General features: G+C 38.3%; 1 protein-coding gene across 15 annotated transcripts in view; it reads right to left on the bottom strand.

Moving 5' to 3' along the window:
• Positions 1 to 1,586: 1,586 nt before the first annotated feature.
• PLCH1 (phospholipase C eta 1) overlaps positions 1,587 to 16,182 on the bottom strand; it is a 243,397-nt gene continuing 228,801 nt past the window's right edge. For 5 of the 15 annotated variants that reach the window (XM_008983622.5, XM_054247153.2, XM_002759468.7 and 2 more), the window contains 7 exons: positions 15,620 to 15,744; positions 12,741 to 12,825; positions 10,634 to 10,780; positions 10,015 to 10,094; positions 8,143 to 8,202; positions 7,352 to 7,706; positions 1,587 to 5,051 (listed from right to left, as the gene is read on the bottom strand). In XM_008983622.5, the coding sequence (XP_008981870.2) occupies positions 2,977 to 5,051; positions 7,352 to 7,706; positions 8,143 to 8,202; positions 10,015 to 10,094; positions 10,634 to 10,780; positions 12,741 to 12,825; positions 15,620 to 15,744 (2,927 nt within the window). In that variant the 3' untranslated portion in view covers positions 1,587 to 2,976. Of the gene's footprint in view, positions 5,052 to 5,348; positions 5,377 to 7,351; positions 7,707 to 8,142; positions 8,203 to 10,014; positions 10,095 to 10,633; positions 10,781 to 12,740; positions 12,826 to 15,619; positions 15,745 to 16,182 lie in introns of all 15 variants that reach the window. The other 10 variants (XM_035278548.3, XM_078353988.1, XM_078353986.1 and 7 more) reach the window with 5 other exon arrangements.

The following is a 16,182-nucleotide window of genomic DNA, read 5'->3' as shown; positions in this document are numbered from 1 at the left end:
AGAGGCTGGGAGTGTGGAGGTGGAGATGGCTAATGAGTACAAAAAAAAAAAAAAATACAAAGAATGAATAAGACCTATTATATGACAGCACAATAGAATGACTATAATCAATAATAATTTAATTGTATATTTTAAAATAAAGAGTATAATTGGCTTGTTCATAAGTCAAAGTATAAGTCAAAGGACAAATGCTTGAGGGAATGGATACCCCATTCTCCACGATGTGCTTATTTCAAATTGCATACCTATATCAAAACATCTTAGGTACTCCATACATATAGGCACCTACTGTGTACCCACACAAATGAAAACTAAAAAAAAAATTTTAAGAGGATTTAAATTCAATATTCACCAAGAAGTAATATGTGCTTCTGATTTTTTTTAAAGAGAAAGTATCAGCTAAATGAATGTGCTAATGGATTATACTTAATGGTATAAGCATACTGAGTCTCAGTGTTTTCATCTTCAAAATGAACTTGATTTAATCCCAGTCCCTTATCAAATTTGCTTATCAAATATTTCCATTTAAGAACTTTAAGGAGCAAAGGAAAATGAATATTTCCTGGGAGAGCCAGAAGTACTGTGAATCCAACCTATTTTCTTCTTTTGGGAGGAGGTACATATGATAATTTAATACATTCATATAATTTGTAAAGAACAAATCAGTGTACCTGGGATATCTATCACCTTAAATATTAGTCTTTGTGTTAGAAACATTCCCTACCTATTTTCTAAAATTGCTTGTATTTTACTTCCCACAATTTTCAGAATCTCCTAATTCTAGTCTATAAAATGTCAGTGTTTACCTTAACAAAAAAAAATGTAAACTCCTGGATTTTTTTGGGGGGGAAATATACCATCAAATCCTAAAATGCAGCTAAATTCTATTTTTTGGCAAGCGAATTTTAACAAGTATAATCATGTCGATCCCTTCTAAAACAAGAATACCTTAAAAACAAACCAAGGTCTAAGGATAGAATTTAGGGGGTTCAGAGCCCCCAAGAAAACAAAAATGTCTTGGGCTCACAAAGGGCATAGAAATGGGTCATCCATCCTTTCACCATTACACATCAGCTCCCAACCAGATTCCCATTGCCTGTCCAGAAAATAAAGGACCCCAACCTTGGGGAAAAGCTCAGAGTTGGGGACCAAGAGAACCAGAGACCAAGCGTTCTCCTCTGCACTCTTCCCCCACATCACAGAGCTTCAGACAATTTCACTTGCCAAACATAGCATCTCACTTGCCTTCCTCACATGGCTCCCCCACCTACCACCACCATCATGACCACTACTACCACTCCCTTCCCACTGCCCACCACCACAACCAGTTCAGAAGGCTTATTTTTAAACTTGCAATAGCAATACCAAATGCAAAGATACTCATCACATTTGATTTTCTTTCAAATCACCTCACAAATATCCTCTTTAAAGCATAAGGAAAACACTCAGAGACATAAATTCCTGCTTAAAACTGCCCTCTGTGATAGCTTTCTATGTTGCCACAAACACATGGAAAGTATGTCCCAGTGCTCTGAGTGCTTTTATTCAATAGTCATAGGAATTTCAATTTAAAAAAAGTTCACCAGTGTTTAAAAATGTGTTTTAATTATATTTTCGTGAATTCCAAGAAGAACATCATTGCAGTTAATGTTACAAAAAAAAAAAAGAGGGGCATCTGAACATGCAATAAAAATGAATTCACAGTGAAAATAATGCATGTCAGTACTAAAATAGAGTGCTTCATTCCCTGAAGGAAAAAGGTTTCTTCTAATTATCTATTCACTTGAATTTTATTATGAGAAAATATTTTTTGAAAGCTTTGGGGAAGTTTTCAATTTGTGCTACTATTATCATTAGTCTGATGGAAGTCCTTCATTCTGAAAGCCATTGTTTGCAGTCTATAATTCAATCAGGAAATTCAAAAGTACAAGTGGTTTGGCAACTGACTTCTTGTTACATACAAAGCCATTAGCAAAAATATGTAACAAAATTTATGTAAAACAAACAATTTTGTCCTTATGTACAAAAGACGGCCTTCTTCCTCATACTCTCGTAGCCTATTCTAAAAAGTGGGGAGGGCATGGGGAGCGGCTATCAATCCCCTTTAAACTCTCATTATGGGTGGGATGAGAACATCCTAAAAGGCCAGGTAACTATTTTTAAGTTTTTAAAAACTGAGTTATAAAAATGCATCTGGAGGCCAGGTGCGGTGGCTCACACCTGTAATCCCAGGACTTTGGGAGGCCGAGACAGGTGAGTCATGAGGTCAGGAATTCAAGACCAGCCTGGCCAACATGGTGAAATTTGTCTCTACTAAAAAAAAAATACAAAAAATTAGCCAGGTGTGGTGGCAGGTGCCTGTGATCCCAGCTGCTTGGGAGACTGAGGCAGGAGAATAGCTTGAACCCAGGAGGTGGAGGTTGCAGTGAGCCAAGATTGCACCACTGCACTCCAGGCTGGGCGACAGAGTTGAGACTCCATGTCAAAAAAGAAAATGCATCTGGACTTCTCAACAAAGAGGGAAACACAGAAAAAATGATAACAAATTAAAGTAAGGAATTCATCCCTTTGTTGTTTGCAAGGTCTCTTAATCAACTCAACAGTTAGAGAGTAAAAATGACTACATTTGTGACTGCAATCTGAGGACACAGTAAAGGATATCTTGGTGAAACATACACACATTATAACCCGAGCTGCTGAGGAGTTTCACATCTAGGGCATGCACACATTTCATACTGATATAGTTTACAACACCTCAAGGGAGAAAGATCATAATAGATACATGGGAAATGTTACCAAATCTATATACAAACACATTAACAGGGAGAACACATGAAGTCAGAGGGAGACCCAAATACAAGTTTAAAAATACATCTGAAAATCATTCCCAAGCCAAGGAACTTATTTACGGAAAACTGAAAATTCTGACATTCTACGGAATTCCTCGTAAACCTTAAGAATGCAGTTTTACATAATTCACAGTCTCAAAAGAAAATAAATTTCTGGTTTATCATCATTGCTTGGCTCAGTCTGCAAAACAGAATTATCTGAACAAAACTGGTCAACGTAGCCATAGCGAAGAGCTGTGCATGCCCCCTCTGGGATGCCCCGGCTTTCAAGGCAACCCCCTTTTGTGTTCCTCAGGTAGCCTGCGATGTAGGAGCCGGTGGAGTGGCGATTCACCGCAGGGGTGGGTGCTGAGGGTTTGTGTCTAAGAACCACTCCTCCCCCATTGCTGGGGTTTGGAACTTTCTGCTTGTTGGCTTCCTGTTTCTCCTTGGCACGACTAGCAATATTGCGCACTCTGCTCTGACTTCTGGATGACAACTTTCTGACCAGTGCCCGGGGGAGCTGATTGGCATCCTGCTTTGAATATAGCACTTGGCAGTTGTCTTCCTGGTCAAAGGACACAAGCTTCCGAAGCTGCTCCGTCAGGGCATCTATAGGCTCTAACGATTTTGTCTTCACAGTCATGCCCTTCTTGTCTCTAATGCCGGTTGTAACAAAACTCTTACTAATACACTGGTACTTGCTCTCAAAATTGCAGGCAATGTCCTCTGATGTTAAGTCCCCTAGACTTTTGGATTTGCAAGGACTGGGCAGTTTCAGAGCAGGCAAAGGAAGATGTGCCAATTGCTTGGGTACAGGGACATGCATATCTTGAGCACTAGACTGCTGGGGCACACAGGTCTGGAACATTTTTGCATCTGAATTTGAGAGATGGTTATGCACAAAGTCAGCACCCTGATAGGCTAGATAAGAAATACTTTGAGTTTTGACATCTTGAATATTGTTGACTATTTCAGGGACAGAAGGGTGGAGGGTCTCTTTACAGTAGCCGTTTCTCAAACCTCTCTGCAAGTGTTCTACCACATCCTGACTGCACTTGAGTTTTAAAGGAGAAGCAAGTTGACTTGTGCCCTCTCTTTTATATTCACAAGTTGTTAGAGAAAGATTTTCTGATTCTCCATCAATTTCCACAAGGCTGCTCTCCCCCGAATTGAAACAGAGAGTGGGATCAGCCTCCAGGGTCAAATCAGGGTAAGAAGCTGGGCTGCATCTCTTCAGTGTTTCCCGGTCTTCTCCCTTGGTAGGACTTTTTGGTAACCAGCCATGAGAAGTATTAGGCGACCCAGGCAGGCTGCTTTCTACGGCCCCTATCTTGGCCTTACTAGAAAGGTCATCATCTGGTTTGGTTTTAGAGATGGGAGAGCAGGTAGCTTCATAAACTGTATATGTTGCATGTTTGGTGGTTTCAGGACTCGAGAGTGCTATCAGCTCCGGAGATGAGCACAGGAAGGAAGACGTGGATTTTCCCTTGGAAAAACTATGCTTGATGGACATTTTTAGGCCCAGGCTAGGCAGGGGACAATGTTCTGACATCACACTGGTATTTTGAAGATGAGACACAACTGTGATAGCTGGATGGTTGGTCTCATCAAACTGGCCAATCAGGGCTGAGATGGAACTGCCTGGCTCATTCTCATTTGTTAAAGTGACATTGTCAATAAGATGGGAAATTTCACTCTCCTGCAGAATTGCAGTTGAATGTAGGTCAGGTTTATCAGAGCAGAGCACGGAGACATCTGACAAAGAAAAGGATGTTGCAGCTCGGCCCTTGCCTCCACTACCTTCCATGTTCTTAATTTCTAGGTTGCTATGAGAAAGGATGCTTCCTGACAAGATGCTTTTCCCTTCCACAAAGCCCTCGGCATTCCCCTTTTCCTTGATTTTCACACCATGCGGATCTTGTGTGGGGTTAACTATAGGATCAGAAGCCAAATGCTGCCTTGGGGAGAGAGAATTATTGGGACAGGGATTTTCCTGGCAATCACTTGTGGCATTTGATGCAATTCTCCCACCCTTAGGCCTTGAAACGCCCAACTGTTCTCCTGTGACTGACATGTGGGCAGTAGATACAATGGCATCCTCTTGGCTGGTATCTTTGTGAAGAAGAGCACTGGAGGAGGAAGATAACTTTTTGTTGAAATTTAGAAAATGTGGATCTTTAATACTTGCTTTCCCTTTCCTTCTGCCATCTTTATCCTCTGCTGAAGGAAACAAACAACATTTTAGATGACATGTATCAGTTTATGTAGGACCTGCAAACACTCATGTTGTCTTCAGACAGACAAATGGAAAATGTAAATCTGTTACACTGTGACAGAATATAATTATGGATTGCATAGGTTTGCAACGAAGTGTCTGTGTGATGAATAAATGGTAAAATATACTTATAGGAATTTCACTGAAGCTTCCCTTTGAATATCTATTACATCTGTAAAGGATGTAATATTCATTGTCAAAAAAATGTCAATGAGTTACCATACTTTTACAGTGAGGATTACCTTAAGTTGTTTCCTATTCAGATTTGTACTACACAGAAGCATGGCAATAAAAACAGAACAAGACAGCTCTGTTAAACAAAGCATTGTGGTACCTGTAAGCAAGATACTATAAGCTTTCAGTTATACATGTATCAGTTAAAAAAGAAGAAGAAGAAGAAAAACATAAATAACATCATTTTTAAAACATTTTGGCAGCATATTTCATTTAATCAGTTAGTTTCTAAAATAATTGGAAGGTGCAACAAATGCATTAAAATATCAATATCTGTAGAGTTAAAATGTAAAGAAAAAAATTGGCTGTCAATTCCATGTCATTGCCAATATCTAATTTTTGGTTAATCATATATTTCTTTTTAATACGCAAATTTCATATTGCATCTTTCCCTAAAAGTGGCAGTGAGTTGTTAGGCACAGTAAAGGAAAATCGTAAAAATGCAATTCACATAATTTGGGATATCCCATCATGGTTAGCATACTGCTAGGAGAATATAAGGTATTTAATTCTTGATCAGATTATTTTAATAATGCTTTCAAAGTCATGCTGTATAAGAAAAAAGAATTTGTTTAACTTACTAGTTTCCAAACTAAAAATAGTCATCATAAACATTTGAAAACCTCAAAAAATTATAAAGGAAAAATTAAATACCGTATGATGCTGTCACTGTAAGCTTTTGCAGAAGAAGTGAATAATATATAGAATTTTGTATTCTGCTTTTTCTGTGCTTAATGGTTTTTTCTGTAATATAACTGTGTATTGTTTTATATTTACCAAAGTCATGTATATTACATTTATAACATACATGACTAATTTATATAACTGTTTTTTAAAAGTAGAAAAGAAACATCACCTCAAAATTGCTTTCTAACTCACCTTAATGGTATTAACATCTTAACTGTGGCATTAACAGGATAGAACCAACTTCTATTGAATACAGCTTTATTCTTCCCAAAGATGGGGTTTTTAAATACATTTTAAGGCATACATTTTATCTCTTCTGTGACACTCCTCTTAGCAAAATTTCAAGTTTTTAAATGTTCTTTTTTCTCCTTCAAATAAACCATTCAAGAATATCTTATAACAAAAATCAATACAAGAAAAATGATGGTTGTGGGAAAAGAAATCACTGAAATTAGAACATTTGATAAAAGATAAATGAACAATTTTGCTAAAGGAGATCAGTACCACATTTTACTTGTCTGAGGTGATTCTGATTTAATTAAAACGTATTTGTTGTATAGGCATCAAATGGACATAGTTTTGGCACTTAAATTTACCCTCAGATAGGATGGGATAGGAGTCACCGACAGTAGTCAAAAGTTCTCTGCCACACTTCAAAGCAGTCTTCACTCTTTATTGAGCTCACAATATGAGTCAATGATACACTCAAATTAAGGAAAAAGACAGGCAACACCTGGTCCCTATGTTTGTGGAGCCCACAACCATGCTGAAGCTGCAGGCATGCCTCCATTCCTGCCAGCATCTAAGGATCAGGGAAGTGAGACCATAGAGAAACACTGCCTGAGCCACCTTTTGAGGAAAAAAAAGATTTGCTTGTTTTTGAAAAAGGTGGTTTGTTTTCAACATCTGGCTTTCTTTCTCCATAAACATTTCCAACCATGGAAAGATTGTATGGTAAGAAAAGTAATACAACCATATTCACCCTCAGAACAATCAGTAAATATGGCACTCATTTGGAAAACAAATATTTGGAATCTTATTTTGCAGGTTTCACCTTCCTCTCTGCGCCATCACACCTAATGGCTCCCCTATCCCTCACTGTCAATTTCAGACGTTGATACTATAAAGCTCTTGGTGAGGAGAAAATGGATCTACCTGGCCCCCAAAGTTTGAAATCTTCTGGTCTACTAGATCACATTAAAAATTATTGATTTTTCAGTATATTTTACTTTGAGTACAGAATGTCAACCACTTCATAATGGTAATCAGGGACTGAAATGCAGCCTAGAAGGGTTTAGTCTTAGAGAAACTTAAAGCATCTTACCCAGAGAGTTTTCTTTTCCTTCAGTGTCTCTTGCTGTTTCTGATAAGGGCAGAGACAAAGCTCCCAGAAGGTTTCTGTCAATGGGCATAGAGACAGGGCGTGCTTGCAAACTGCGTGTGGTCCTCCTCAGCACGCCATCTTGATCTCTTGTGGCCTCGGACACAGAATCCTTTATCTCCACCATTTCTTGGAAGCCCATTTTGCTCTTTTTCCTGCCTTTGGCCGGGGCGCTGGCCGTGCGTCGCAGAATTCTATCTCCAATTGATCGTTTCCGTACATAATGAGAATTGTTTTCTGAAGAACTGTGCCTAGGATTCTTATTGAACAGTCCCTTCAGACCCTGGAGTTGTCTGTTCTGAAGACACAAAAGGACCAACCACAAGTTAAGAAAATGCCATCGTGTCAACAACTTGCCTTTAAAATGACAGCTCCATGAAAAATGAATATAAACCAAAATTGTACAGCCATTGAAATATATTCAAACCAAGAAAGCAGCAGCTCACAGCATGTTTGCACAACTTCATGCACATCCTATCAACCTTACTTTGCAAGGACTTCAGCCTTCCATTCTCACATCAAGCTTTCCCAGACGTTTCCTATCCAGAGATGACAAAGTGGTAGGAAAAGTCTCCACAACTAACAGACTGCTACAAACTTCAGGCACCTTAAAGCAACAGATGCATGTTTCAAAGTGGTAAGCAGGAAAATGGAGTGATATGAAAAAGCATGCTGCCATAACCACTTAAAAAGAAATATGCCAGCCAGAATAAAGCACCATGCTGAGAAACTACCTTTGTAGCTCCTAGAAAGTGCAATATAGTATAACTGGGGTTGAGTATTAAAGGGCTCCACTGTAAAGGAAAAAACAAACACAACAAAACACAATTGGGGCTCACTGAAGAAGGTGGCACAGGTAAACACAAAAGAAAAAATGCATACATGTCTATAAACCCTTTCTCCTACTTTTGGGGATTTTCAGTCTTATGCTTATTCATTGTTCAACTGATACCACTACACTGTGACATGTGGATCCCAACCCGAACCCCTCTTGAAAGGAATATATAATACGACTCATGAGTGGACATTTACTTAGGAGAGAGGATAGAGGTGATATAGAACACATTCAGATTTTAATTATTTCTGGCTCAAGTTTTAAACAAATTCAGAATTTAATTGTTTCCCTCAACATGATAAATGCTACAGATAATCTGTAGTTAACCTGGGATTCCTAGTATTCAAGAATCGTTTTTGAATTGTTTACATTTGTGGCGACTAGCGGGAGAGGCAAGATCCCAAAATGCAGTGCAAACAGAAGTTCAGAACTAAACACAGAAAGTTATGGTATAAAACTGCACCAGTCTTAGAAATTAAGATCCTCACACCCACAAATTAAGACCCATGGCTTTGCTGACTGATATGAAAATAAACATTATATTCCCCACTTTAGCCTGAAATGGTCCATTCCTTATTAACTGGATTACAGTCATAATAACATTAATATTAGCCAGTATTTCTGAGCATTACTATGTACCAGGCAGCTTTCCAAAGACAAGGTCTATATTTATTTATGAGGTTGGTACTATTTTTATCCCACATTCACAGATTGAGAAAGCTTCCAGCTAGACAGATTTTCTGGTAAAGAGCACTGGACATTTCTAGGCCCCATTCAATGCTTTAACAGTCCTTCCAAATCCCATGTGGTCCTGAAAATTCATACCAGTAGCCAAGTCCCCAATTACTTGACATGACCAGAGGACAACCTATTGATGTGTAAACCTCAAATGAGTTCTATAACCAAGACAACAGCATCAGGAAAGAACCAGAATGTATTTTTTGTGGTCTCCATTTCAGTCCCATAGGTAGCTTTAAAATTCATTCACAATTTTTAGATTTTCAGTTAAAAACAATGGTACCATATGAATGTAGCCTGCCTAGAAGCAGCTGGGATCACAGTCTAGTTAGTACAGGTAGTTCGTCAACCATCTGAGACACTTCATTTCCCACTGAGGTCAGCAGAGTCTTTTTATTTTTATTTTTTGAGATGGAGTTTCACTCTTGTCACCCAGGCTGGAGTGCAATGGCGTGATCTCGGCTCACCGCAACCTCCGCCTCCTGGGTTCAGGCAATTCTCCTGCCTCAGCCTCCTGAGTAGCTGGGATTACAGGCATGAGCCATCGTGCCCAGATAATTTTTTGTATTTTTAGTAGAGACGGGGTTTCACCATGTTGACCAGGATGGTCTTGATCTCTGGACCTCGTGATCCACCTGCCTCGGCCTCCCAAAGTGCTGGGATTACAGGCTTGAGCCACCGCGCCCGGCCCAGCGGAGTCTTTTTAAGGATTAAAATACAATTCAATGTTTAGTCATATCTTCACTGTTTTAGTCAAACAAATTGTTGCCTGAGAGAATAATAGTTTTCTCAATTCTATTAAGCCCAGAGAGGGCCCCAGTATAGAAGGAACGAGTACACACCCTTAAACAGTGAAAAGAGTACAGGTGGATCAGGACATGACTGGAATAGCAAACTGAGCTTGCTGGGCTTCCTTGTAGTCTTTGGTTCAAGTACAGTTTGTCAAAATTTACATTCCTATTATGCAACTAATCAGTAGCATTGTTGAGGACCATATTAGTGTAGTGACTTTAAACCCTATGGTCTTTCTCACCTTTCCATAGATTTCGTTGATGGTTATGTGTACAAATATGGATGCTTCTGTCAGTCCTTCCAAATAGACATGTCGGTAACCTGATAAAAGAAAAGAGAGTCATTTCTTTTTAACTGAACTTGCATTTGGCTTTCCCATGGGTGAAATATAATTAAGTATCTGACTTGTCTATAGTTTTGTTTTTGTTTTTTTGAGACAGAGTTTTGCTCTGTTACCCAGGCTGGAATGCAGTGGCATGATCTCGGCTCACAGCAACCTCCACCTCCTGGGTTCAAGTGATTCCCCTGCCTCAGCCTCCTGAGTAGCTGGGATTACAGATGCCCACCACCACACCTGGCTAATTTTTGTATTTTTAGTAGAGATAGGGTTTCACCATATTACCCAGGCTGGTCTTGAACTCCTGGCCTTAACTGATCCACCTGCCTCGGCTTCCCAAAGTACTGGGATTACACGTGTGACCCACTGCACATTTTTACAAAGCTTGTTAAAAGTCACATGTATCATATGACATATATTTTATATATCACATATACTATTATGTAAGTAATATATCATGTATTACATCTTCCAGAGAAAAAGGAATGGCCAGTCTAGAGAGAAAAGGCTAGCTCATACCTACCAGGCACTAAGCTGCTGAAGGTCACGGTTCTTTGTCCAACAAAATCTCGTCCAATGGGATCATGATCCCACACAAGGAACCTAACCAAAGCGATTTCTGGCATGTGGACTGTAAACGTCAGTGTTTCTTCCCACACAGGGTTAAATCCTCAGAGAAATAGGGAAAGAAAAATCAGAAAAGCAAACAACTTGGCTGAAAATGAGTTGGCCACAACATATCCAAAGCAGACGGTAAAAATTGCTTGCAATGGTTATAAAACTCATAAAGACAATTAAGCCACCCCAGGATGCCTTACTGGAAGAAAGCCTTGAAATTTACCCCTTCAGTAGAAAATAATTGCTAAGAAAATTGCCTGTAAATTATCACATCAATTCTATTACTCTTTGATGCCTAACTGTGTTATAGAGAGGCTCTTTAAGTGTTCAGAAAGCTTCAATAAGTTCAAAAATTATCAATAGTAGTGATCTAAGAATAATGTTTTAGCAAAAACTATAAAGAATGATATCCTCTCCTAACAGAATTATACTTCTCATGCACCAAAAATTCTGCTACTGTAATAACCACCAATAACCATTTTATAAAGTGCTTTTGTAGATTTCAACTACTATTGTACACATATCATCGTATTTCTTACAGCAATTCTCTAAGAGTTTTAGAGGATTTTTAGAGTTTTTAGAGTAGAACAGGGTTTTCGTTTTTGTTTCTGTTTTTTTTTTAAATATATATAACTGACTTTCAAAAAATATATTACTTTCAAAAACTATACAAGTAACACTCATTTTAAAGTAGGAAATATCAGTATTTGTAAGACATTTTGTAGTTGAGAAAATTGAAAATTGATGTTCATAGACAATAATGTGCCCAGGGCCACACAAGGCCTTATAGTTAGTAACAGGGTCAAATTAGACTGTGCACTATTGATTCCCAGTATCTCCTCAAGAAGCAAGACCTTACTGCATGAATGATGGCATATTTTCACAGCTACCAAAAAATAAGTCAAAAATGTATATAATTCATCTCAAATACAAAAATGCAAAAATACCTTTACTTGGTAAAATTCTCTCCAATAAAATAACTATAAAAGTTGTTAAAAAGTCAAGTATTTTGTAAGTTTCTGTTTTTTCTTTCTAAAAAATGAAAATAAAATTTTAAAAATAGAGGCATTTAGGAGGTATTAACCACTTAACCTTATAAAAAAGCTTCAAGCTAATGAAATAATTATGAACTGAAAAATCACTAAGATTCCCCTCTTGAATAAAAGAAGATCTTTTTGTTGACTAAGTGATGACCTCTCAATTATTTCTGAGACTAAAACAGAATAGTCTATTGAACATTAAATGTAATTTAAGAAGGCTGTTTTCTATGTGAATGTTTTTCCTAAGTTATAGGGTTGCCCTACTCGGGAATTCTAGTGAACACTAGAATAAGTGACTCCCTGTGAACCCCTAATTTCTCAAATTAACGATTATGTTTCAAATGTATTTTACATTATTAATGACAAGAGATTGAGAAAAACAGGTATGCAATAATGTTTGCAAAATGTATGAACAAAAAAGCTTCAAAAGATTAACAAGAAAAAGACATGAGGCTTGGGTAAAGAAAACTTTCTTTATATTATGGCCAAAATATAAGAATTCTGCCCCTCCAATCGTATGTAAATATTCAAGAAGTAAACTTGGCAGACTATATTGTGCTTGCCTTTGGAGTTTTACATGCTCCAGAAAAAGTGAGAAATTACTGAGACACGTAGACTTCACAAATGAGAGCTTTGAGAAAACTCATGTGATAAAAATACAATATAAAATATAATAGAGTCATTTCCTCAGTGAATTTTTAACCCAGTTCTTTAAAATATCATTTACTGGAAAAAAAAAATTTTTTGTTTCAAAAGCAAAAGCCTGGAGGGCCTAGATTACACCACCACCAAAATATACCATGCATCGATCCCACAGTTACTTAGTTTCATGTGTTGAAAAGCTTTTAACATAAACTAAATGGCAGTTATGGATTTTAGAGATTTCTTGCTTTTCTACATAGACACTTTTTTTAGTGTAAATTATATTTCTAGACCATCTTCATTAAAAGTAAACACAGATTATCATCTTACCATTGTCATCCACCACACGGGTTTGATCTTTACAACAATCTACTGGCAATCCAATAATTTCAACTTCAACGAAAGGGTCAATGATCTATTAAAGAAAGAGAAAGTACTATAGTACTATTACAAATAATATATTTCTATACACATGTTCATTAATCTGAGAATATTAACCAAAATGTCTACATTTCAACAGCAACTGATTTTATCAGGTGCTAAGTAAGAAAAAGAAATGGTACCAGGTGTGGTGGATTTAGATATACGAGATGAGTATAAGACATATTAAATTACTATTTGCTAGTATTTATTAATGCCAACAAACTACCCAATGAACCTACAATTTTAGTTCAGGGCAAATACCCAACAGAACTGAGATGTTTTGCCCATGCACAAATGCTCAGAGCAGTTATATTTATAACAGCCAAACACTGGAAACAACCAAACTTTCTATATGAGTAGAATGGATAATACGCGTTTTTTGTTTTTTGTTATTTTGTTTTTTGAGATAGCGTCTCATTCTGTCACCCAGGCTGGAGTGCAGTGGTGTGATCGTAGCTCACAGCAGCCTTTGCCTCCCGAGTTTAAGCCATCCTCCCACCTCAGCCTCCCAAGTAGCTGGGACAATAGGCTCATGCCACCACAGCTGGCTAATTTTTGTATTTTTTTTTTTTTTTTTCTGTAGAGATGTGGTTTTGCCATGTTGTCCAGGCTGGTCTCAAATGCCTGAGCTCAAACAATCCACCCACCTCAGCCTCCCAAAGTGCTGGGATTTTAAATGTGAGCCACTGTGCCTGGTCAGAAATATGCATTTAATGAATACTCTCAACAATGAAAAAAGAATAAAGTTCTGCTATATAATATAATGTTGAACAAGCCAGACATAAAAGAGTATCTACTCTAAGAGTCCATTTATATAAAGTTTAGGAATAGACAAAACTTCTCTGCTGTGATAGTGGTTGGTGTTTTCTATGGGAGGCAGCTGGAAGAGTAGTATTGACTGGGAAGGTGGACAGGAGCCTTCTAGGGATTCTGAATATGCTCTGTCTTGATCTGGTTGGCATAATAATTAATCAAGTTATCCATGTTTGAAATGTATACTTTAATTCCCATCCTCTCCTCTAGGAGGAGAGATCTTGTCTTGTTGATCATCTGTTGACTCTTCTTTGTGGTGCCAGTTCTGGGCGATGAATAATGAAGGAATAAAAACCCAAAGAATCTAGAAAAAGCTGATCTAAGAAAGTCTAAAGCAGAGAAAGTAGAGTTCTGTGCTTTTACGTTGCTGGTGGGAGTGTAAAGTAGTTCAACCACTGTGGAAGACTGTGTGGTTATTCCCCAAGGATCTAGAACTGGAAATACCATTTGGCCCAGCAATCCCATTAATGGGTATATACCCAAAGAATTATAAATCATTCTGTTGTAAAGACACATGCATATGTATGTTTATTGCGGCACTGTTCACAATAGCAAAGACTTGGAACCAACCTAAATGCCCATCGATGATAGACTGGATAAAGAAAATGTGGCACTTTTACACCATGGAATACTGTGCAGCCATGAAAAAGGATGAATTCATATCTTTTGCAGGGACATGGATGAAGCTGGAAACCATCATCCTCCACAAACTAACACAAGAACAGAAAACCAAACACCGCATATTCTCACTCATAAGTGAGAGTTGAACAATGAGAACACATGAACACAGAGAGGGGAACATCACATACTGGGGCCTGTTGGGGGTTGGAGGTCTAGGAGAGGGACAGCATTAGGAGAAAGACCTATTGTAGTTGATGGGGTGAGAGATGCAGCAAACCACCATGGCACGTGCATACCTATGTAACAAACCTACATGTTCTATACATGTACCCCAGAACTTAAAGTATAATAAAAAAAAGAAAAAAGAAAGTAGAATTCTGAAATAAAGTATTTATGATGGTACCAAATTGCAGAGCTCTGTGGTTTCCTTCCTTAAGATCCAAAAACAATAGTTTAACAGGCAGGAGTGACAAAGAGCCTGAAGTAATGGATCAGCTCCAGAAGGAAGGGCACAAGCACAGGAAAAGCTGTTATAAACAGGGGCCAAGAAGGGATAATGGAAACAACGGGCTAAAAGCTCTGCAAAGAAAAGAGACTGTGGCCACAGATAATACCTTTTAAAATCATGCTACACAGGTACAGCAGATAATAACAAGAATCAGCATATGGCCAAGGAGCAGGTAGGTGGCTGATGTGCAGCAGGGAGGAGTATTGCAGGAGGAGAGGAGTGTGGATGGAGGTTAAGATATACTCTTAGGCAATGTTCCATTAATAATGAAATTGCCGGCCAGGTGCGGTGGCTCATGCCTGTAATCCCAGCACTTTGGGAGGCCGAGGTGGGCAGATCACGAGGTGAGGAGATCAAGACCATGCTGGCCAGCATGCAAACCCCGTCTCTACTAAAAGTACAAAAATCAGCTGGGCACAGTGGCAGGTGCCTGCAATCCCAGCTACTTGGGAGGCTGAGGCAGGAGAATAGCTTGAATCAGGGAGTCTGAGGTTGCAGTGAGCTGAGATTGTGCCACTGTACTCCAGTCTGGTGACAGAGCAAGACTCCATCTCAAAATAATAATAATAATAATGAAATTGTCCTTTGCACTGCAATTTTAGCAATGCCAGTGTCAACCTTAAATTGTGAATTCAGTTGTGTGCACTCATGCCTTCAAAATAGACAATGGACTGCAGTACAGCAAGAACTGTGTGACTTACCAATAAACTGACTAATGTCTGATAAGCTGAGGTCAGTGCTCAGTTATGAACACACATATGGCTCTGAAGACATTTCGGATAAAATGTGAAGGCACTAAGATAATCACATAATTAACCACTTAGACACGTCATAGGCAACTTACCTCGCCTCGATCTCCAAACATGGAGTCTGGAGGTTTGGGGAGTTGCTGTCCACTGATAACTTTTAGGATAAGCTGCTTTTTAGGGTTGGCAGGAAGAGGATCACCAGAGAAAGGGTTGAAAGTACCTAGGCCAAGTAAAGTATAAGTTGGTAACATAAAAAGAAACACACATGCATGCACAGCTTAAACTATAAACAAAGAAAAAACAATTGCTGAATTACAACTTTCTTAGAGCAAAGAAATCTCACATAACTATCAGTGTGGCATAACTGTGGTTTTCATTAGAATCTATGTTTCCAAAGGCTAGTGGACTGGGCCAACTTAAAGCAAGTGTTGCAATGCAATGATCAATTGTGAAAAGGAGGAAGAGAAGCATTTTGTTTGAAAACCAACAGCATAAAAAGAAGAACAATTATGTCAGCTTCAAATAGTTTTCTAACCTAAACTATCTCAGGTATGAGTAAATATAACAAACAAAAAGACGATCTGAAATTAAGTAAACAGCAGAGCAAGAAAACATGCAAAGTATAAAATCTTGAGGCTAATTCCATCAACAACTTTTT

Source organism: Callithrix jacchus, chromosome 17, assembly GCF_049354715.1.
Source record: "Callithrix jacchus isolate 240 chromosome 17, calJac240_pri, whole genome shotgun sequence".
Lineage (NCBI taxonomy): Eukaryota > Metazoa > Chordata > Mammalia > Primates > Cebidae > Callithrix > Callithrix jacchus.
The sequence above is the reverse complement of the archived record's forward strand: the minus strand, read 5'-3'. Positions and strand labels throughout refer to the sequence as shown.